This window comes from Ambystoma mexicanum, chromosome 2p (genome assembly GCF_040938575.1).
Source record: "Ambystoma mexicanum isolate Mex_15411 chromosome 2p, UKY_AmexF1_1, whole genome shotgun sequence".
In the NCBI taxonomy this organism is placed as follows: domain Eukaryota; kingdom Metazoa; phylum Chordata; class Amphibia; order Caudata; family Ambystomatidae; genus Ambystoma; species Ambystoma mexicanum.
In genome coordinates, this window is record NC_090923.1 from 674,395,047 (window position 1) to 674,417,729 (window position 22,683).

The 22,683-nt window shown below is 43.1% G+C and overlaps 1 protein-coding gene across 5 annotated transcripts in view; it reads right to left on the reverse strand.

Annotated features, from left to right (window-relative positions):
* Positions 1 to 509: 509 nt before the first annotated feature.
* SAMD4B (sterile alpha motif domain containing 4B) overlaps positions 510 to 22,683 on the reverse strand; it is a 1,200,154-nt gene continuing 1,177,980 nt past the window's right edge. For all 5 annotated transcript variants that reach the window (XM_069644257.1, XM_069644253.1, XM_069644254.1 and 2 more), the window contains exon 13: positions 510 to 4,521. In XM_069644257.1, coding sequence (XP_069500358.1) covers positions 4,493 to 4,521 — 29 coding nt within the window. In that variant the 3' untranslated portion in view covers positions 510 to 4,492. The remainder of the gene's footprint in view (positions 4,522 to 22,683) is intronic.

The window sequence follows — 22,683 nt, forward strand, 5'->3', positions numbered from 1 at the left end:
TAAATGGATGTTGGCACAAACAATTTGGGGAGGGTGTCGACTAAAAGTAACATGATGGATAGCATGCACACATCATACAAGGGTCCTATTACTCATCCGCCCCATCAAATCCTAGATTAAAGTTTACAAGAAAAAGTAATCCTCCAAGCCAAACACTACATGGCAGGCTGTGAAAATCATGGGATTCACAAGACGTAAAAACATTGCTGCACGTCGCGTGTCACAATGCTGAATTGGACTCTATCTTCCCCCTATAAACACATTCTAATGGGTCAATCTGTGCAGAGACTGCTTTTGTGTGCACCCATTGATCATTTCATCATGTTTTTATGGCCTGTCAGTGTGCACACTGTCCCATCTTTCGCATCAACATGTCACTCACCCCATTCTTGTGCGTGCAAACATACCAGTCACCCCTCATTATGAACGGAGCACAACCTTTAGCTTTAGGGACACTCTCGGTGCCTCAAACATGACCTTTAACGGACTTACACCTCAAGACATCTGGATAATTGCGGAACCAGCGCAGGGATTTTATTCCATATGCAAAGAAAAATACAAGCATTCAACAACAAATAAAAATAACAAAATAGATAGGTTTCATATGGTCATGAGGCCAGCCCTGGCACATCTTTGCCCCATCTGCACCAGAAGTAAAGCAGAGACAACTTGCGTTTTTTGTTTTTTAATAATGTACTCATGGTTACCAGCCATAGTCATAACAAAAGTTATTCATAATAAAATGTATCTAAAATAACATTTCTATCTGTGAGAGGAGAGGCATGTTTCTAAGCTAGAAATAAATAGTTGTTACTATCGGGTAAATACTTTGGAAAAGATCAGAAGGCTCTCATTTGCAGGCATTGCATGGAGACTGCGCTTAAGCTGTGCCCCCTCCTGGACTCCGCTAAGAGCTGGAGGCTCCAGGGAAAAGTACAGAGGGCACCTTTGGAAAGACCCACTTCCATTCCCCCTCTCAACCTCAAGAACACTCCAGGGGAGCAGCGAAAGGCTGAAAACACTCAGTCTCTCCAGTCTGTTTCAAGGTGAAGACTATGTGGTCATGCCCAGTTGTGGGAAAAACACCCAATGTCTGCCACTCTCAGTTCCCGCAGTGTGTCCCCAAATTGCTCCCTGTGTAGAAGGGGGACATAATCGCCCATGTAGTGTTTTACATAGAAGGCTGTAAATGAGGGAGGGGAATTTCCTTTAGGGTGGGGAAACAGGGTTCACATCTTAACTCTTTCCAAACCTATCTGCTTCAACAGTACCCTCCTGGGACACACACCCACCTCCAACGATCCGAGCCCTAGTCCAGCAGGCGCATCTCCGTATTTGAAGTGGGCTTGTGTACTGCTTGTGGTCTGGCTGTCCCTGTTAACTGACCACATCATTTCTCATGTCAAGACACACTCAATCCCAGCCCTGTAATGATCAAGCTGTGAAGGCAATCCTCCACTCTACAACCATGCCAAAGAGAGGAATTGCCTGTGGCATCTACAAAAATCAACGGCTTTCAATTCATCCAAAAAACTTTCCCAGCACTTTCTAAATACAGTTCCGATGGGAAACAGGGAAATAGGACTGGCTTCAATTCTTTGCCAAGTGTGGGGCCGTAGAGTGGGATTACCCATATGAAAAGCCTCCAGCTATTCCTGGATGGCGATTTACGAGAATAGCATATGCGCTCTTATATTAAAAAGAAAAGTAGAAAGAAGGGGAGCAGTGGCACTTGGAATACGCCTACTCTGGTTATTTGGGTTTGAGAGGGGACTAAACCGGGGAAAGTGAGGGGCATTAATTGCCCCAAAAGGTGTTCTTCATTTTCTGCAACTGAGGATGTACTTAAAAGCCTGCTTAGTGTCAAGGTAGGTGCACAGGAAAAGTGCCAACTCATTCCCAAAAAAGGGGGAGGGGATACATGGGAAAAGAACCTACTCCAGGAAAAAGCAGACTGCAGGGGAACAAAATGGGTTCAGTCAGTTTCTTTGAACGAAGAGAATGATGTACAGGGATAGTGACTCTCAAAAGAGGAGTAGATTTGCAGGGAGATAACCTACTTATTCCTGGAAAGAGATGTACACTGCAACATTGTCTAATCTGCCTTTTTTGCTGGGAGGAGGGGGAGGGGTATGGAAATGTACATTATCCAATCTTACTACACACTTTTTTTAATGGGATGCGCACATGGCACATGCTCAGTTTCCGAAAGTAGCGTGCATTGAAATCATGCCTGTTCGGAATAATGCTTGCTCACTCTCATGGAAGGGAAAGGTTTGGGGTGGGCCACAAAGTGTTTTCTGTAAAGGGCATATGAAAGGAAAACACTTGCTCTTTAAAGAGGGTTGTAAAGGAATAGCTGCTCCCCTGTTCACTTGAAGATAGGATGGGTGTAGAGAAATAGCACCAACTCAGTTGAGGGGGCCGGTATGGACAGGGGTCAGATTTAGAACAACTTTACTCAAAAATCCTCACAGATCTGAAACCGCTAATAGACAACACAGAAATGACGTCCAATGCTGAAGGCTGGGGTTGATGACTGACCAATCTTAATAGGCAAACCATCCTCACCTTCAGTGGCACAATATCAAATTTCCCATAAATGTGTGTGCAGCCGTTGATGATCCATCGTGATGTGCTAGGAAACTCGACAAGTGCTAGATTTTGGACTCCTGCTCAGAACGGTTTACTATGGGGGAGCAGCTCCCTGAACAGATGCACACTTTTTGGCTCACATGGTTTAAAACAGCCCCCTATCCCTTTCACTGACTGGAGCTTTGCCCAAAAATCTCCACTCTCAGATTTTCTTCCAAATGTAGGCGAGGAAACTGGTTACACAATTCTGTTATACAGTAATGGTTATTTCTTTTTTTTAACACTAAAGGGTTCTCTCGCCCCTATCCACTCCTCCTTCGCCCCTATACAAAAAGAGGCTTCAGAAATAATGGGAAGCCAGCTCCCGGGTACTCTCTTTGCCTCTACAACTGCTTGTGGTCTATTTGGCCACGTTATGGTGGGAAACTTGCTGCCAGAACACCAGCTTCTTCCCCCTTCATGGAGAGAAAAAAAACAGAGGCTCCTCTTGGGCATTCTTTTCTTAATTCCACAACTTTATAATCCTTTTTTCTTGCTGGTTGGAAGCCCTCAGATGGCATATGCTCAGCTCAAAGTTCAAGGCTTCCTGAATTCTGCTGTCAGTGAAACAAAGTCCGAGGGCACCATGGCAAGAGATAGCCAGCTATGTCCGCTTGGTCAGCCATTATTTTACACCATGCAGCAGTGGCTGAGATACAAAGACTTTAAGGTGAAATGGGCAAGGAATTACATAGTAGACACTCCAGATGTGCAAGATCACATAAGGGACAGGGGACATGCTATGCATGGGCATGGGGTCCAGTAGTTTGCAGATAGCTAGCGTATCTGTGAGCAGCCACTACATGTGCCCAACCTTCGTGGACATAAGATTTGGCATTTAAAAAGCTCCCATTTGTTAAGCATATACTGAAACACTTATTAACCAATAGCTTAGTGGAGTATAACCAAGTGTCTTCCTGCCAAATCCAAAAGCTTCCTGGGGATGAGCAGGATGAAGGGCAGTAAATAAATGTTGGCGTCGGGTGTTAGATGGTTATAATCCTGTTTTCGCTACTTTTGACCCATTGGCGATTTAAGCAAGGGTTTGACTTGCTGCATGGTGGAGGTTCTTGAAGACCGCTCAGATAGATGTCCACAGGATAACTGAAACTCCCCACAGAATGTCGGCTGAACCCAAGAAGAGGAACCAGTGATCTCAGATCACTGATGCAACTTGCACAGACTGTTCTTGAGAAGTCCCATATCCAGCTCTCCATAGGTAGGCTAATAGAACCATGGCAACACAAAGGAGCTCCAACATACGTCACCTCTGCGGCATTCAAGCTCTACTCTCAATCACTCTGCTCCTCAGTCTTCAGTCACAGATGTGCGGGTGGTGGATTCGGTCACTGGTTGAACCACGGAAGCACAGTGAAGATATGTCAAGGTGCCAGCCCAAGGTATTCTGCTCCAGGGCACTCCAATAACTCCCATCTGTGTCCAAAGCAACACAAATGTGTTGGCTACCATTTCTTTGCAACTGTAAAGTCTGGCAGAAGACTGCACAGAGGGGAGAGGCAAAGGAAGGTCCCCATTCACCATCTCCTTACACGGCACAGTAGGGTCAGCTTCGCTATCACTCCCCTCTCGTCGCATGCAGACTTCGAAAGCGCCATTTCTTGCTTTTAACATTAAACTGTAATAATTCTGGCTTTGTGTATTTCAATATTAAACCATAGTTAAAAGTATAATAAAGTAGAAAAATATGAGAACGTATAGATGGTGGATTGTAGTGACATCCCTTGCTGGATCCTCCCACCTCCCATGTGGTGGAGGAAAGGGGATGAACGCCCACTTCATGAGGAACAACTTGAAGGTGCTCCAAAGTTTTTTAAGCAGCTCGTTTGGAAGGTGCAAGTCAGATGGTCGATGTCTTGTCTGTGCCATCTATCATGAGAGAAACAAAAAGTATGAATTTTAGCATTCAGTGTGAAATGCCTCCAATAACGTACAACTCTTTCTCCAATATCACTACATTATATGAATGCTGAGTTCCGACGCACATTTGTACACTTTCAAAAACATGAGAAAAGGCTAATTTTCATCTATAGAAAGATTCAAACAACATTTGAAATGAGAAACGCATGCTTTTCCTTTCTGTACAGTTACACAGTCTACCAGATGTCTTTGAAGGAGGAATATGAATTTTACAAAGACAGAAAGGTTGCCTGAAAAAGTACTTTAAAACTTACTCAACCCTGTCCCAGTTTTTATTGCTTAAACATAATATTACAGTTGATTTTCTCCTGGCTTTATTACCGTTACCTCTAATCTACCACCTGCATGGGATAAAGCAGATGCACTCAAGTGGTCATCCGCCAGCATTATCGGCATATAAAAACTATAAATAATTACAATTCAAAGATGTCTGAGTTAAACAAACCATTTGTGTTGTGTTTATATAATTGCAATTTCTGTTAAAGGAAAATGCAGAGAAATATGTACCATAACAGAATCGGAGGATTGCATTACACACTTAAGATACAAAAGACATCACTGCAGATCACCTTTCACCCTAAGCAGAAAGGAGAACATGGGTTGCGGGCATTACCTTGAAAACGTACTAGATCTAGACACTGTGCTCCTCATCAATTACAGGCACTTAAAAAAACACAAGACTATTGGGAACAAAATATCCATAGACAGCAGAATAACTGGAGCCAAAGTAACAAAAGACACAATCGGACAAGCAGAATCAAGCACTATGAAAGTAGTGATCAATAGTAATCCTCAAAACAATCTGCAATAGCGTATTTGCTATAGTATGTGCAACTAAACATGCATTCTTGATAAAGGTGCACAGTAAAGATTAAAACATGGTTCTTGTGTATAGGCGACAGTGTGAAATTACTCCTAGGTCCCATTTCCGCTTCTCCAAACTAAAGGGATATTTTACTCTGTGTGGGGAGGACCAGGGGACTTCTCCCACAGAAGAGGTGTATCTCCAAGAAATGTGATGTACGCCTTTTGTATAGTTGTATAACAGAGGGTGTCCTAACATGATGATTCATATGCACTTCTGTGTACATTCTTTTTCAAACCACACATGCCACTTAATGTCTAATTATTTCCACTAGTCTTGACAACAAAACCAGCAATTTATTATCAAGAGTGAGCGTATATCACACCCACAGATCATTATTTATTTATTTAATATTTTATTTAACCATAATTTACCTTATTTTGAGGGTATTATTTTTCATTTTTCAAATTTGTATATGAGCCCATTGTACTACGGGACAACACAGTGTATACACACAATGTCCAAACGCAAAATGTAAACTAGTGCAGTGCATACATAAATTACCTGTGTGGGAACAACATACTATGTACACAGGGGGACCATATAAAACACAAACACTTTCAAAAGTATTAGTAAGTAGCATACTCAATATACACACACACACACACACACACACACACAATAGGACCATGTAAACACACCAAACAATTACAGAAGTATTGTGCAACAAACAGTTCAAATAAGGCCTCTATTTCGCCAAAACGTCTAGAGAAGACAGGACCATTATAACCACTCCCCACCTGTCTATTAACAGGTAATATTTAGTGACGTCAGTAAGCTTAAATATTATAGAGCCCCCAGAAGTCATCGTCCTCCTTTGGGAAGCTACGACAAAATGATCGTCAACATACCGTCCATCGATCTTGGAGTTATCTTCCCCTAGAAGTCCAGGTCACCTATGAAAGACACATCCAGACTTGAGGCCCTATTTGAACTGAGCGTTTTTTGCACAATACTTTGTAATTGCTTTGTGTTTTTTTATATGGTCGTGTTGTGTATATATTGAGTATGCTACTTATTAATACTTTTGAAAGTGTTTGTGTGTTTTATATGGTCCCCTTGAGTATGCTGTTCCCACAGAGGTAATTAATGTATACACCGTACTAGTTGGTTTGTGTTTGGACATTATGTGTTTATACAATTTGTTTGCCGGTAATACAATGGGCTCATATACAAATTTGAAAAAATGAAAAAATAGGACGATAAAATACCATAAGGTAAATTATGGATAAATAAAAGAATAAACAAATAAAAATGATCTGTGGGTGCTATATACACTCACTCTTGATAAAATAGAACACGTTACTTACACCTGGTAACGTTCCTTCGACTCAATGTTCCTCCCGCGTATTCCTCATCTTTGATATCTTCATTTTCAGCTTTAGTGAAAAAAATTCTCTTGTCGGCAGAGGGCACTGCGACTAGACTGTGAACTCTATGTCCCTCACGGGCTTCCATCTCGGCTGACATCGTCACGTTTGTTTGCCACCATATGCAGAATTAATGGCCTTGATACATGTCTTCAAATTATCAGACTTTACAAGAGCGCAAGGTCCAAAGCTTTTAAATTCAGCGACAGTGGGGTAGGTTCGGAGGGCGATGAGGAATACATGGAGGATCATCCAGTCGTAAGAAGGTTACCAGGGTTAAGTAACTTGTTCTTCAAATGGATGGTGTCCTCCCACTTATTCCTCATCTCTGATAGCCTCCCTAAGTGGTATTAAATTGTTTTGGAGGAGGGAGTAAGAATTGAGAGTTCTTGTTTGTCCAGAATGGGGCATAGTACTGCCTTTCCAAATCTTGCTTCATTGTTAGAAGTGTCTGAACAGTAATGTTTTGTGAACGTGTGGAAGGTGGACCATGTAGCTTCCTCACAGATGTCCTTTATTGAGACTCCCCTTTGAAGGGCAGAGGACGTTGCCATGCCCCCAGTGAAATGAGCCCTCAACCCCTGCAGAGAATCTTTCCAAGCTAACTTGCAGCACTCTGAAATAGTATAATACATCTGGATAGAATCTGTTTAGTGACTGGCATACCAAGCTTGTGCCCTGTACAGCCAATGGAAAGTTCATCATGTTGTCTTAACTTTGCCATCCTAGATATATAGAAGCTTAGGGCTCCCCTCGGATTGAGTCTATGAAATTTTTCCTCTTCCTTGACGGGATGAGGTGGAGGGTAGAAAGCCAGAAGCACAATTTTCTGTTTCAGATGGAAGTCAGCTACAATTTTGGGTAAAAATGATGGTTTTACCTTAAAAATTACAACTTCATCCTTGTAAAAGGAAATTTACAGGATAATGCTTGAAACTCACTCACCCGGCAGGCTGATGTTATTGCCACTAAGACTTTTTTTTGTAAGTTAGCAGTCTTAGGGGACAGGAGTGAAGTGGCTCGAAAGGAGCGCATGTTAAAATCTTTAAAACTAAGTTAAGGTCCCAAGTTCGTACATGGTATGGTGTAGGAGGAAACACATCTGCGAGTCCTTTAAGGAATTGAATTATTAATGGAATTTTGAAATAGGATGCCTCTTCCGAGGTGCTCTTGAATATAGAAAGCGCAGCTAAATATCCTTTGATTGTTCCAATCTGGAGCCCCAGATTTGCCAAATGTAGTAGAAAAGATAACACTGTAGGTGCATCGTATTGAAAAGGATCTACATCCTTTTCCCTACACCAGCTGCAGAACTTGTAACAACAGCAGTATAAGGATTTTGTTTCTGGCCTTCTGGCTGAAAGCAAAATCTCCATTAAGTCATCCAGGAGGTCCCAATCCTTGTACCTCAGCCTCTCAGAAACCATAAGTGAAGGCTGAGTGTATTGACCTCTGGATGGAGAACCCCACCCTCCTCTCGTGACAGAATGTCCTCTTTTTGTGTAAGACATATTGGAAGGGAGATGGACATGTCCAGAAGGTCCGGATACCACATCCTCCTTGCCCAATCCAGGGCAATTAGGATCGTGGATTTCCGCAAACCTTCTCAACCTCCTGATAACGTGAGGAATGATGGGGACTGGAGGAAACGCATACAGGAGTGGAAACTCCCAGTCCACTACGAACATGTCCCCTAGAGCGCCTTTTGGAGGAAATTCGCTGGAGCAAAACAGTTCACACTTCCGGTTGACAGTGGTTGCGAAACAACCAGATCCAGTTGAGGTGTTCCCCAAAGGGTGAAGATCTCTTGACGGACTTCCTGAGCTAGTTCCCACTGTGGGAGACTGTGCTCTGCCTGCTCAGAGCGCCCGCTGCTGTGTTCTCCTCTCCGGCTAGATGAAATGCCGATAGGGAGATTCCATCCTGAATTGGCCAGAACCAGAGCTGCATTGCTTCTCTGCACAGTGGTAGTGACCCTACGCCTCCTTTCTTGTTGCGGTAGTACATGACCACTGTGTTGTCCGTCATTATCAGGACATTCTTTCACTGTACAGAAGGCAGAAAAGCCTTCAGCGCTAGTCTGATTGCCCTCAGCTCCAAAAGGTTGATATGTAGCTTGGACTCTGATAGAGACCAACGATCGCTGATTGTCAAATTGATCCTAAGGCCTCCCCAACCTGTTAATGAGGCGTCCGTTACTACCGTCATCTCCGGCCATGGTTGCCAAAATGTTTCTCCCTTCAGAATGTTGTCCTCGCAGGCACACCACAAGAGATCCTGTGCGGCCCTGCTTGGAACCTGAAGGTTGTCTTCGGCCAAGCAACCTCAGAAAGTCGAAGGCTGCAAGACCATGGGCACTCTGAAATTTGGAGACCATCTGCAGAATGTTCCAAGCCCTCACCTCTGGTGGCGAGGCTTTTCCCAGGGATGCTTCCAGGACTGCTCCAATAAACTGGAGTCTCTGAGATGGTATCATGTTGGACTTGTTGTAATTGGGTATGTGGGGAGAGTGGCAGGTTATGCCAACATTGTTCCATGGTTTGTTCAGGGCCTGTTCTCCTGATCAGCCACTCATCCAGGTAGAGGTAGACGTTATCCTGAGACTCACTGCCACCACCGCCATCAGCTTGGTGAAAGCCCTCGGGGTGAAGGTTAATGCAAATGGCAGAATTCGAAACTGATAAGGAGAACCGCCAACCGTGAACCTCAGGTACTGCCTGTGCTTGTGATGGATTGGCACATGAAAGTAAGCATCCTGAAGGTCCAAGGACACGATCCAATCCTGGTGCGAGAGGGCCTGAATGATCTGAGAAAGTGTGTCCATATTTAACTTGTCCTTTGTCAGGAACTTGTTCAAGTATCCAAAGTACAAGACAGGTCTCAGTCCTCCTTGGGGATTAGGAAATAGGGAGAATACCATATTCTGTTTCTCTCCCTCACAGGTACTGGTTCTATATCACCTTTCTGTAGCATGGTTAAAACTTTCTGGAACAGGAATGGATATGGAACATTTAGCAAATGTTTTCCCGGTGGATGATCCTGCGGTCTCTGTATAAAGGGGAGGCAGTAACCTTGGGCTACTGTTGCCAGTGCCCATGCATCTGAAGTAATAGCCTGCCATTCTTTCAAATTCTGTGATAGTCTGCCTCCCACAGGAGTGTTTGGAGACAAGAGCTCTGAGTGGTTTAGAGGTGTAAAGCAGCCGCTGCTTGGGCGGGTTTAGCAGCTCTCCCTCGTCCACCACGAGGGAATTTTCTGTGTCCTCTTGACTAGCCTGTCCTCTCGCTCTTCCAACTGAGGAATAGTAGTGAAAAGACCTACCCCGCCAAGATCCACTGAAGGATGTGGCTGCCTAATCGTAGCACTTAAAGATTTAGCCGCCGCATTTGAGAACTGCAGTTTTTCAAGGCTCTCATCAGCTTTATTTAAAAATAGATGAGAGCTGTCAAAGGGCATGTTGATCAGTCTGGATCGTACATCTGGTGCAAAAGCAGACTTCAAGCACGCAAATGTGCATTTGACAGTGCTTGCTGCCATGGCCCTGCTGACATGGTCAGCAGTATCCAGACCTGATTGCAGTGCCTCGCATGCAACCTCTCTGCCATCCCTTATCAAGTTCAAGAAGCAGTTTCTTTCCTCACCTTCAGGGATGTGATCAGCCGCCATCGCTACGCAGTCCCACAGGGTGTACTAGGGCACAAGTGGAATCAGCAGACTTTAAAGCCATGCTGCTAGCAGAAAATACTTTCTTGGACCAAGAATCAATGCTTCTGTAATCCCTATCAGGCGGTTTGGTTGGATACGCCGTTTGCTTGGAGGTAGCAGTAGCAGCCTGAACTACTAAACTTGCAGGGTTGGATGACTTGAAAGGTAGCTATGATTGCTACTTGATGGTCTAAATTTCTATTTATTGCAGGATTGGATTCTGGAGCTTCCCAGTTTGTTGCAACTCTCTTCTGCAATGCCACATGGAAGGGTAAGATGGGGTCCTTCTGTGGCCCCTTGTCCAGTATGTCTGAGATTGTCCTGTTCAAATACAGGAGATGGTCTACTCCATCACAGGAAATCTACTACCCTGGACATTAGTTATCTGAAAGATGCTTCTGCATATTCAGCAGGATCTGGTTTTCCAAAATCTACTTCGGATGAGGTGTCAACTCCACTGGCGGTTTGTAATGAGTCATGATGAGGTTGGACTCTAGTTTCATCTGAAATAAAACATTCAGGTGTAGCAGTATCTTTCTGGACATTAATGGGATCCAATTGAAGACCACCTGGAGGTGTCTCATCAGTAGTTTCATATCCCTCATACATAGCAGTCAGTGAGATGAAAAAATCCTTTTAGGTTAACCTAACTGCCATGGGTTTTTTCCCCCAGTGCCAAAGCCTTTTTTGGTGATTTTAGTATTTCAACATTCAATGCCTTCTAACGTTTTCTGTTATTTAACCCCTTAGATGTCAAGGACAAGGTATCTCGTCCTTGGCAACAGGGAGGTAATCCCAAGGACGAGATACCTCGCCCTTGGCACTTAAGGGGTTAAAGGTTTAAATACCTTTTCTTGACCTTTTCCCAAAAGGTTAAACAGACAGCATTGAGGGTTTGAATATCGACGAAGGCGCCAATGGCGGTGATGGAGTCGATGACCTATTTTTAGATTTATACTTCAAGGGACTTTGCCCTCTACTCTGTAATTTCTTCAACGATTTCCCGGCTCCTCGAGTGCTCTAAGACTCTCGAGTAGTCTTGGGCTTACCCAGGCACGAGGGTGCATGGGTTTTAGCCTTGGCGTCATGCTTGTCAGAGACCGTAGCATGTCCAATCTTCTTTCGCTTCGAAGGTATCAGAGCCTGATCATCGAAGATCTTATTTAACTTTCTCCTAAAGAGTTCCCACTCCTCTTTAGAAGAAAATTTGGTAGGGCAGACTACCCTTTCTGACGAGGAAGAAAGTTATCTGTCTTTTCTTTGATTTTTTGGAGGCCGAAGAAAGTCTGCTCCTCGAATGGGATATTTTTTTCGATCATTTTCCGTGAGGAGACTAATCTCTCGACTAGTGGATCAAATCTCAATTTAGAAGGAGTGGACAAGGATTTGGGGACAATCCTACCCACTGCCAATTTAGCCTTGCGCTCTTTTAAAGGCCTTACCAGTCATTGACTGATAGGATCGACAGTTATGTGTTTGATGCCCAGGCACCAGAGGTAAACTTCATGCAGGTCCATGATGACCATCTTGGTGCCGTATCGCATACACTTCATGAAGCCCGTCTTCAGAGTACCAGAGCAGAAGACAGGACCATATCGAAAGGTTTTAGAAGAAAATTGAAGCGTGCATTTGATCGCGAAGCAATCACTGAAAGACGGAACTGAAGCCAACGGGCGCTGCGCGTGGTATATATACTCGACAATGATGTCAGCTAAGATGGAAGACCTTGAGGGACATCGAGTCAACCGTCTCATTGCACATCGCCCTCTGCCGACAAGAGAACACTTTTTTCCGAAGCAGCTAAAGCTGGAAATGAAGATATCAAAGATGAGGAATACGTGGGAGGACACAATCCATGCCAAGTTCCTGTTTATTGTCAAGGCTACTGGAAATAATTAGATATTACGTGTCATGTATGGTTTAAAGAAAAAAAACAAATCACACGTGCATATAAATCATGTTAGGACACCCTCTGTCATATATTTATCTTTACCCTAGGTCCTAACAGACGGGGCTTTCCCTCCCATTGACCAAAATGCCTTTGGTATAGTATAGCTAGGAATTAGGAGTGTTTCTTGGTCAACATTTAATTTCCATATCAAAGTTTGGACACCTCATAGGTAAATCCAAAAATGTGTGGCAGCATTAAAAACAAAATCTTACTTTTTGGAGGGAGCACTGTACCCAAGGTTTTCACCAAGATGAAGACACTGACAGCCAACATGTGTGTAATGCGTACTTGCAACTACCTGTGTTTGGATGACTCACTGATTAGACAGTTCATGCAATGTGCCATTACCTCATCATCCCTAACTCTATCCTTCTGGATTTGGCTGCTCAGTTAACTTAGATGGGAGAAGAATCTCATGCTTCCAGCAAGCATTTGTTTGGATTCGTCCCAGCAGTATCCAACAGTGACCAATATAAAAGAGAGATAGTGAAATGCAGAAAAATGAGGAAACAACCTCACAGGTGAGGGAGATCAAAGGCACAGCTGGTGAGAATTAGAGTGAGGTCAAAGACATAAAAAGTTAGATTCATGTACTTTATTTGTCTGATGCTTTCACTGCTTCACAATCTTGTCAGGAATTGAATGCACTGACAGGCAACCACCTGTACATATATTACATTCACTTTAAAGATTTTGGAATGGCAATCCGCATATCATATGCACAATCCAGATCACTGTAGTCCATGGGTACTCACTATGTGGCCCTGCAGATGTTTTGGACTACAACCCCTATGATCCTTCACCAGTGAATGCTGGCTTCACCCGCCACACCTTTTTCTGTACTTGTATTCCCCTTTAGCAGTAAGACTGGAGCACTGCATAAGTCTGTTGTGTTGGAAGGGTACCTTGGTGTTATGAAGAGGAAGAGAAAGGAAAAAGAAGCAAAATTGCTACAAAAAGGTCCATTTTTCCTCCCTCTATTGTCCTGCTCACCTTCCTTCCAAACCTGGTTGTGAATCAGATTAAGTAGATAAACACTATGTCAGGGGGTGATGCCATTTGGCGACCAGCTGAAGTTGGGTTGTAGGCCTAAAGATGCATTTTGATTCTGGAGGAAGGATCAATGGAGTAAAAAGCAGACAGAGTGGCCCACATGGCTACCATATTTCTGAGGTAGGGCTAGGTCTGTGAAAAGCTACTGGTGTGGCCATGGCTCTGGTGGAGATTGCGTGAAGTCTTTGACGCACTGGAAATCTTTGCTACTCTTAGGGATGAGACGCACCAAAACAATACATTTAACCAGAATCATCTTAATTGCTTTCTTGCCCAGTACAAGACCATCTTTACTGACGAAAATATTACCTGTAGTGATGAACGGTTGATTTCACTGGTAGTACACGTTATTTCAACGCCCTCAAATTAGTTAATTGCTTATCAGGTTCGAAACCTGTAGGAGTAGACTGGAAGGATAATCATTGGATTGAGAAGAGACGATAAGTATTTTGGTCATAAAGGATGAAACTTTATTAAGACTTGTGAAATACGAGATTAGGCTCCTTGAAGTAAAGGACATGGATTTCATTGCTTCCGTTTATTATGGCAATAGGAAAGTAAAGCCAACCGCAATAAGCCATAGGCTTGAGGAGTTTGTGCATTAGTGAAGTTAGCAACAAATTAAGAGCACATCAAGAAGTATGCTCTCAAACAAGTGTCATGAGGTCAGCAATCACATCATGTTCCAATGACAAATTTCCAGTGAATTACAGAATGCAGAAATATTATTGTTAAAGGAAACAGCGAGGATCTCTTTACTGACCAAAAACCATTATAGACAAAACATTGTCCATAGTAGCCATAAGAAACATATTTTAGTCCAGAGCTCATTAACAAAAATGAACCAATTTGACAGTGTACATTTTTCTTCTGCAGACTTACTTCAGGTTGGATAACCAGCTTCCCGGGGACATTAATTGGGGTTTGCCAGGGGTCGCAGTTGCAGAGAGAAACTGCAAGTAAAGAGGGCTCACATACGAGAACACACTTTACATTCATTACCCTTTTAAGTGAGTCTGACCTCAAAAATAATCCTCTCTCCCCAACCCCCCACAGGCCATGCAAAGCTCTGTGCATGACAGGAACCAGAACTGGTTCCTTGCGAGCGTGGAGCACGGGAGAGAGGCCTGCCTGAAGAGGCAGCATTGGATTTGGAAAAAGGTACGAAAGTGGTATGTTTTATAAATGTATGCGTGCACGCATGCATGCATGCATGCAAGAAAGAGTGATTGCATGTGTGTATTTATTTATGTAATGTGAGTGCATGATGTATAGGTGGCTGGGTGTGTGAGTGAATGGTGGATGGGTGCAGTGTAAAATGTGAACGTGTGCTTGTGTTCTATACACAGATTCAGATTACTTACCTGTAATCTTCATTACCCCTAGTCCTACTCTTCCCCATCCCAGTACTTGCCTATCAAGCATCTTGTCTCATACCAAATTACTGGGATGAGGAAGAGGGACGTGGAGGTAATCCTGGGCCAATGGGATATCTTTGGGGTGGGAGGTGGAGGGATAGGGGATGTGACAGGAGGGTGGGGCAACTGGGGGGTGTGCTATCACGTTATGGGCATCCACGATAAAGCATTGACATGTGTCATTAGTGTTTAGACTAGAATTTTGGTACAGTAAGTCTCATTTCTTAATATGGCATGACATTTTTACAGGGGATCTATGATAAAGCAATCAGGATAAGTGCAATTACCTGGATAGACTGGCATTTGGGTGCAGCTAGTCCTTATTATGGTATTGTATAATGTTCTGGGCAGCTATGATAGAGTAACCATGATGAGTGTTATTACGTGGTTAGATTGGCATTTTGGTGCTGCCAGTCTAGGTATATCTTACTGTGCATCATCAAGGCTACAGCAAACATGATATTATTATGATTATGTGTCTGGCCTACATTCTACAGCCAGTTTTAACATGCTTTCTTATGGTGGCATTGCATTTTTAATAGCAAAGCAGTAAGATAACTTAGCAGGTTGCGCGCTCCCTGCAGTGATCTGTGTGTGATATGCAGGCCACAGGGTCAAATGCTGGCAAGGCCAACTTACTCCTTCATTCTTCTGGGGTTGATAAATGAATATCACTTTCTGTTGGGATGATAATTGTATGTAAATATGAGCAGTGTACAGTGCTTTGGCAAAAGTGCTATATGAATAACAAATCATCATTAACGCATTAATGCTCCTGTGCACTGAAAGTGACTTGCATCTATTGGATTTCTGGATACTGTATTATCACTGCAACTGGCAATGTAGTGGATCAACTTTTCATATGACAATACCCGACATGGCAGAATATGGAAGTAGCTGGTCATACAATACTGAAGTGACATATCTATGGCAGGGCCTCAGCCTATTTATTTTTGTGTTTATAGTTTATCATAAATCTTAACAGTTTTAATCATATACTTCACAACGTTTAGTTCATTACAAATGGCAATACATTACTTCAGACACAACATTCTAAAGCAAACATTACAGCCATTAGTTCATTCAACACAATATATCATACTATATACCTATCAGGGCATTCCCCTTCTAACCCCCAAGATTACATTTTCCACCTATCCGACAAATTATTCCCTTCCCTACTTCATTATGGTGGACCAATCGAGAAAAACATTTTCCCCAAACCTTTTGTGTAACACTATCAAAATATTCACTAAAGCAATGGTCATTGAGATGGAGTCTTCATACAGGAGCCTAGCCCACTTCACTGTTTAAATCCTCTAATCGCCTTACGAACGTTCCCAAAGACATTTTCCTCGGCCCTACTGTTGCACTACAGCCAATCAGCCAATGCTTCAGCATTTCTGCCTCTCCAGGCTTTTTACAGAGCTGACAATGTCATTTTTGCCAAGGGATCCCTCATATGAGACCCTGACCTTTGTAGAGAGCCTAGTAAGGTAAGATACATTTCAGCCCTGGGAATCACATCATGGATGACCGCATTCTCCTTATATGTCCTCGGGTGTGTGGTTAGCTCACTGTGTAGTATTTACAATCACATTCTCTGTATATCTTTCCTCATTTTACAATTTTAATTTTGTTGTACATCTTCACCAGCCATTCCATCAAATGAAGCTTGTCTGAGGAGTCAATTTCTGCAAGAAACGGGTCACAGCACACAAAGAAATTGCTCAATGCTTTGTAATAATTATTGCTTAACGATACATTTAATTCTTCAAGTAGCGAAAACAATGGTGGACCAATAATGCCTCGGCCTATGTTGCACTATTGGCTCTAACCCCATTATATCATGCACCCATCCATAGCATTTGAAGGCAGCACCCCTTGTTAAAATGTGGTTGGTATCTGAAATATTCTTATCTAAAAATACCAAATACTGTAGCAGATGTTTATGTACTTTTTTTTTTTTACTCCTGCTAGCCACTTTCAGTAACACCACCAAGCTTAGAGGAACTGATGTCATCTGGGTCAAAGGTTAAGTGACGACATCCTGTGGTGACACTCCTGCTACCTCTGGCATTTTGGTGAATAGACATTCCTGAGGATTCCCACTCAAGCTGTAAACAACATGTAGTGACAAATATGTTGAAGTTCCCTGCTCTCTCTTTTATCACCGTCTGACTTTGCTATGTCCTTTTCTGACAAGGTCTCTAAACTTTGCTCCCCCTTTACACATACCACTCCCACTTTCCAACCAGTTTCCTCACTTCCTCGCTTTCTTGCTCGTGCCCATCATACTGCCTCATCTCTAGATCCTATTGCCTCTATTCTTATTCTCAAAATCTACCCCCTGCTTCTTCCTTTCTTGACTTCGCTTATCAACTCCTCCATTTTCACTATTTTATCTTCTTCCTTTAAGAAGGCAACTATTATTCCTATTCTGAAAACAACCTTCACGTTATCCTTTTTGCCCTTTTAATTATCTTTCGATTTCTAGCTTTCCCTTCCTATCCAAGATACTTAACACTGTGGTTGGATCCCAAATTGACTCCCATCGTGACTAACTTTTTACTTTCCCCTTCCAAAGCAGGCTTTTGCCCTCATCATTATACGGAAACTGCTTTACTTTGCCTTTTCACCTCTCCTATTTCGGCTTGGCATTCTAAGCTTTCCTTAATTCTTACTCTCCTTGATCTATCAGCTGCCTTTGGCACTGTTGATCATCATCCTCTACTCCCCCACTCTTTCGGGCTCTGTTCTATACTGGTTTTCTTCCTATCTTAGTGGATGCTCTTTCCCAGTATCCTGCTCTGGTAAAGCCTCTCCTACATAGCCTCCCCTACATATCCTCTTATTCATGGTGTCATCAAGGCTCAGGTATAGTCTGCTTCTCCCTCTTATTTATTTTTATATTTGTAGAAGCATGCACAGCCCTTGGGCATCTAGGTGCTGGTTAATGACATGGTGCATTCAGTGGGTACATACAGTGTTAGTTGAACAGGTATGTCTTGAGCTTTTTCTGAACAGAGGATAGGAAAGTTCAGATCGAAATGATAGGGGAAGCCTGTTCCAAAGGTTGGCTGACACCACTGGGAAGCTAGATCCCCCTGGCTCTTCCGCATCTGAATCTTGGCCTGACAATTGCTGTGGATGGATCTCTGTGGTCTGGAAAGCGTGCAAATGATGAGTCTCTGAGCTAGGAGTGTAGGGGCATTGTTAGGCTGGCCTTGATGGTTGATTGAGAGGATTTAGAATGTTTTTTTTATTTGTTTTTAGTGCATAAGCAAATATAAATAATACTAAACATACAAATTCCGTTAAAACAAATACGACCACAACAAAGGTACGAATTTCCCAAAAGAAAAGTAGGACAAAGATAAATATGAAAAAGTACAAATTAATAAGAATTAAGCCAGAATAGAATATATCACTCGATGACAAAGGCTAGATCAACAAATAATTTTAGAAGCACTCATGAATATACGGCAACAACTACATTGTTATGCCATAAGATATTATGGCTAACTTTAAACAAAGTTAACAATCAAATCAGAAGGTACAAAAATAATAAAAGACAGTGTTCATGCCTAAACACAACAAAAAATGAGTAACATTTTCCTTAAATAAAATCGACCAATAAGCCTGCAGCAAAACAGAATTCACATACAAAATCATAAAATACAACAGAAAATAGAAATGGTTTACATACCTAAATACAAGTAAAGTGATAACCTAACAAGAAATCTACCATTAAAGAAAATATTTGATCATGGTAAGCACAAAATAGAACATGAATAAGCCATAACTACGATAATCAAAATAACATCAAATCAAACATGAGTACAGATGAGTTGTGGCACTACCACATTAAAATAATATAAAATGGAGGCAGGCAGGCCTTACGATTGCTCCAGACTTTCTCTTCTTTTAATTCTAATTCAATATGAGTTAGCAAACGACCTGTGGCAAAAATGATTGCATGGAGCATGTTGAAAATCTTTCACAGAATGTAATCTTTGTTGTTCAAAATGGGGGCAATAAAACAAAAGATGTTTTAAAGTTTCCTGAGCGCCCGTAGAACCACAAAAACGACATATAATATCAGGTATTAAATCCAAGTTAAGTCTCCAGTTTTTGGTGCGAAGGTTGGTATGAAACATGTCTAATCGGAATCTCATATAGAGAGTCCGTACAATATTACATGGAAAAAGAGAAAGGTAAGGCAAGCGAGGTAACTTGCTATGCCTACAGTTTGTATATTCCCCGAAGGAGCAATAGTTAGCAATAAGATCGGAGGTGGCAGCCCAATCATTTAGGAAATGTCTTTTTTGCTCACCCAGGATGCCATTTCTGATCTTCTGGGCTATTGATGAGTACTAATAAAGCCAACATGCGTTCCTGAAATTGAGCAATCAAAATAGGATATGAATTTGAGAGCATAACAGAAAGATCTACATAAATAGAGTTAGCAGGCGGGAATAACATTTTGGTATAGTTTTTAATGTTTTTTTATTTTTTATTAGATTTTTAAACAAAATACAAACCAAACTTGCAGTGGATACAGTAACATTTCCATTATGCAGTCGCGCTCACTGCTTCCCTTTTCCCTCCCCCCATTATGAGCCCACTTTAATGTCATATTCTGCATCTTGTGATGAGGGGTTGCTGTCCATGAGGTCTCCTGAGTCCGACACCGACCCAAATAGCTCTGCTATCAGCAGTTTCCAGGCCATGAGAGTCTGTTTCCCCCCCCCCACTTTACTGGCTTCTTGCCATACCATAGTTTCTGCCTCCGCTCATTTCTGCAAATCCTTCCACCATATCTCCAGTCAGGGTTTGTGGCATGTCTTCCACCGCATAGCAATTCTACTCTTCGCAAGCGCATATGCCAGATCTTTCTGTTTGCTCTCATGCTTGCATTTACTTGGCCTAGGGAACCCCCCCCCAGCAGACAGGCCCACATATTGTCCACCACAATCTTAATGCCTTTTCTAGCTAATTTATGTGCGATCTCACTCCAGAAGCGCCCAATGACCAGGCAGGACCAGAACATATGCACCATGCCCTCATTCTCTTCATCACATCTAGGGCATGCCTGCCGCCCTGAATTTTTAAACTTGGCTATGCTCTGGGGTGTCAGGTACGCCCTATGCGTAATATACAACTGCATCTGCTGAAGTCTTGCGATCCTTGAAACCTTTTTATGATACCCTTGGACTCGTTCCTACATCCCGTCATCCATTGGGGTACCCACTTCATCCTCCCAGTCTAGTCTCAGTTGTACCACTTCCTTTCCCACTTTAGACATCATTAACCCATATATCCTACATATCTCGTGCCCTCCCTCTGCTATGTCATATCACGTCCATAGTAGTGTCTGGTTCTTCCTCAAGAACCAATTCTGACCATATTCTCTTGATCCTTCGCACCAATCTATAGTATGTGATATACTGCCCAGTATGTAGCCCAGTATCTGCCCTTAACTCCCCAGAATCTATTAAAGTGCGCTCCCGCCAGATGTCTCCCATTGTCACTACGCCAGCCGGTTCCCAATGATTCCTGATTACCATCCTCAGTTGCTCTTCCCCACCAGCCAGTGCCACTAGCGGTATCTGGGGGGAGCACGGGGACGGTTTCTCCCATCAGGTGACATGCCCTACGCCACATCCTCCATCCCAGTGACATCATCTTGGGGCGCCCCGCTAGTACAGCTTGAGGTAACCATATTATCTCTCAGGTAGAATGGGACACAGTCCTGTCTGAACAGTTTGGTCTCCGGGGTCACATCCTCCGAGAGCCATTTAGCCACATACTGTAGCTGACTGGCAACATAGTAAACTTCATAATTAGGCAATTTTATACCCCCTTTCTCGTAGGTGTTCTGCAGCTTCCAGAAGTCCACTCTGTTTCGCGTCCCGTGCCATAGGAAGTCCCTGCATATACCAGCCAGTTTACTAAAGAATTTCTTGGGTATCAGAAACGGGATGTTCCTGAAGTAGTGTAGGAGCCGAGGCAAGACCACCATCTTTAACATTGTACCCCGACCCACCATCGCTAAGGGCAGTTTTACCCAAAACCGCATACAATTTTCTATCTTGTTAATGGCTACTTCTGTGTTGTGCCTATGCTCTTCCTCCACCATGTGGTATAAATCTATTCCCAGGTAGCGAAATGTGCAATTGTAACCTCAGCAATCATTCTAGGGGAATTCGTTTATATCCACCCAATGGGAACATACTGGATTTATGGGGGTTCACCGCAATTCCAGACATCTCTGCATATCTACCTATCACCTCCAAGACATATTGGAGGCTTTCTTCTGGATATCACAAATACAATAATATATCATCTGCATATAATGATATCAGGAGTTGTGTTCCACCCACTGGGATGCCTATCATGTCATATTGCTGCCTTAGATAGATCGCTAGGGGTTCCAAAGCTAATATATAGAGCATAGGGGACCATGGACAACCTTGCCTGGTTCCCCTACGCAGCTTCCATCTTTCCGATACCACTGAATCTGTTTTGACACTAGCCAGCGGTTCACTGCACAACATCTTGGCCCAGTGTAGATACCCCGGACCTATCCCATAGCCAGCCAGGGATGCCAGCAGCCATGGCCATTTGACCGAGTCGAAGGCCTTTATTGCATCCAACGACACAACTGCAAGCTCATCCTCACTTCCGTTTCGGTATTCGATAACTCTGTTGAGCCTTCTAAGATTATTGGAGATTTTCCTATTAGGGACATAGCCTGTCTGGTCCGGGTGTATTAATTTACTTATAACTCTCCTCAATCTAATGGCCAGGAAAGCAGTCAAAATTTTGCTGTCTTGATTCAACATCGACAGGGGTCTATAAGAGCTGCAGCTATGTACTGGCTTGTTCGGTTTGGGAAGTGGTATTATTATCGCTTCTCTGAGCGACACCGATAGTCTGCCTAGCTCATACGCCTCATTCAACATATTTAACAAGGGGGGAGCACCTCATTTTTGAATATTTGATAAAACTCACTTGGGAGTCCGTCAACCCCCGGGGTCTTACTAGTTGGCAACTGTCTCACCACTTCTTCTAGCTCCTCCAAAGTGATCGGTGCATCCATCTCCTCCCTTTCCTCTGTGTTAATCTGTGACATTCCTATGTCTTCTAACGTTTCCGCTATTGTCGTGCGATTATCCTCCTCTTCATCCCTATATAGCAAGCCATAGTAGTTTACAAACTCCTGATTAATTCCCTCTTGGGTATCTACCACCCTTCCGCCTTCCTTCATTATCTATCTAATCGGGGGCCTAGGAGTCTCATTTTTATACAGCCATGCCAGATTCCGCCCCGGTTTATCTCCGCCGGCATGCTGCCTCTCTATATATTTTCTATTGTTGAGATTGCACAATCTTTCCCAGTGCCCTGCACACTTTTGCTGTAATCTTACTATCAGGTCACTGTCTTGGTTGGTTTCATTTTCCCTTCCGAGTGCTTTATCCATCTCTCTTTCAACTTCCTGTAGGCCTGCCAAAATCCCTCCCTGCAATCCTTTGGATTTCGCTATAGCCACTCCTCTAATCACAACTTTAAAGGCCTCCCATAATGTACCCGCCGAGTCTACACTGCCCGTGTTCGTCTCAAAGTAGTTAGCTATCTCATCTCTCATGCCTTCTCTAAAAAGGGGGTCTATGAGCGCATCCGCCTTGAGGCGCCACGTCGGAATTCTCACACTCGGAGGACAATATTTCCATCCTAGTATCAAAG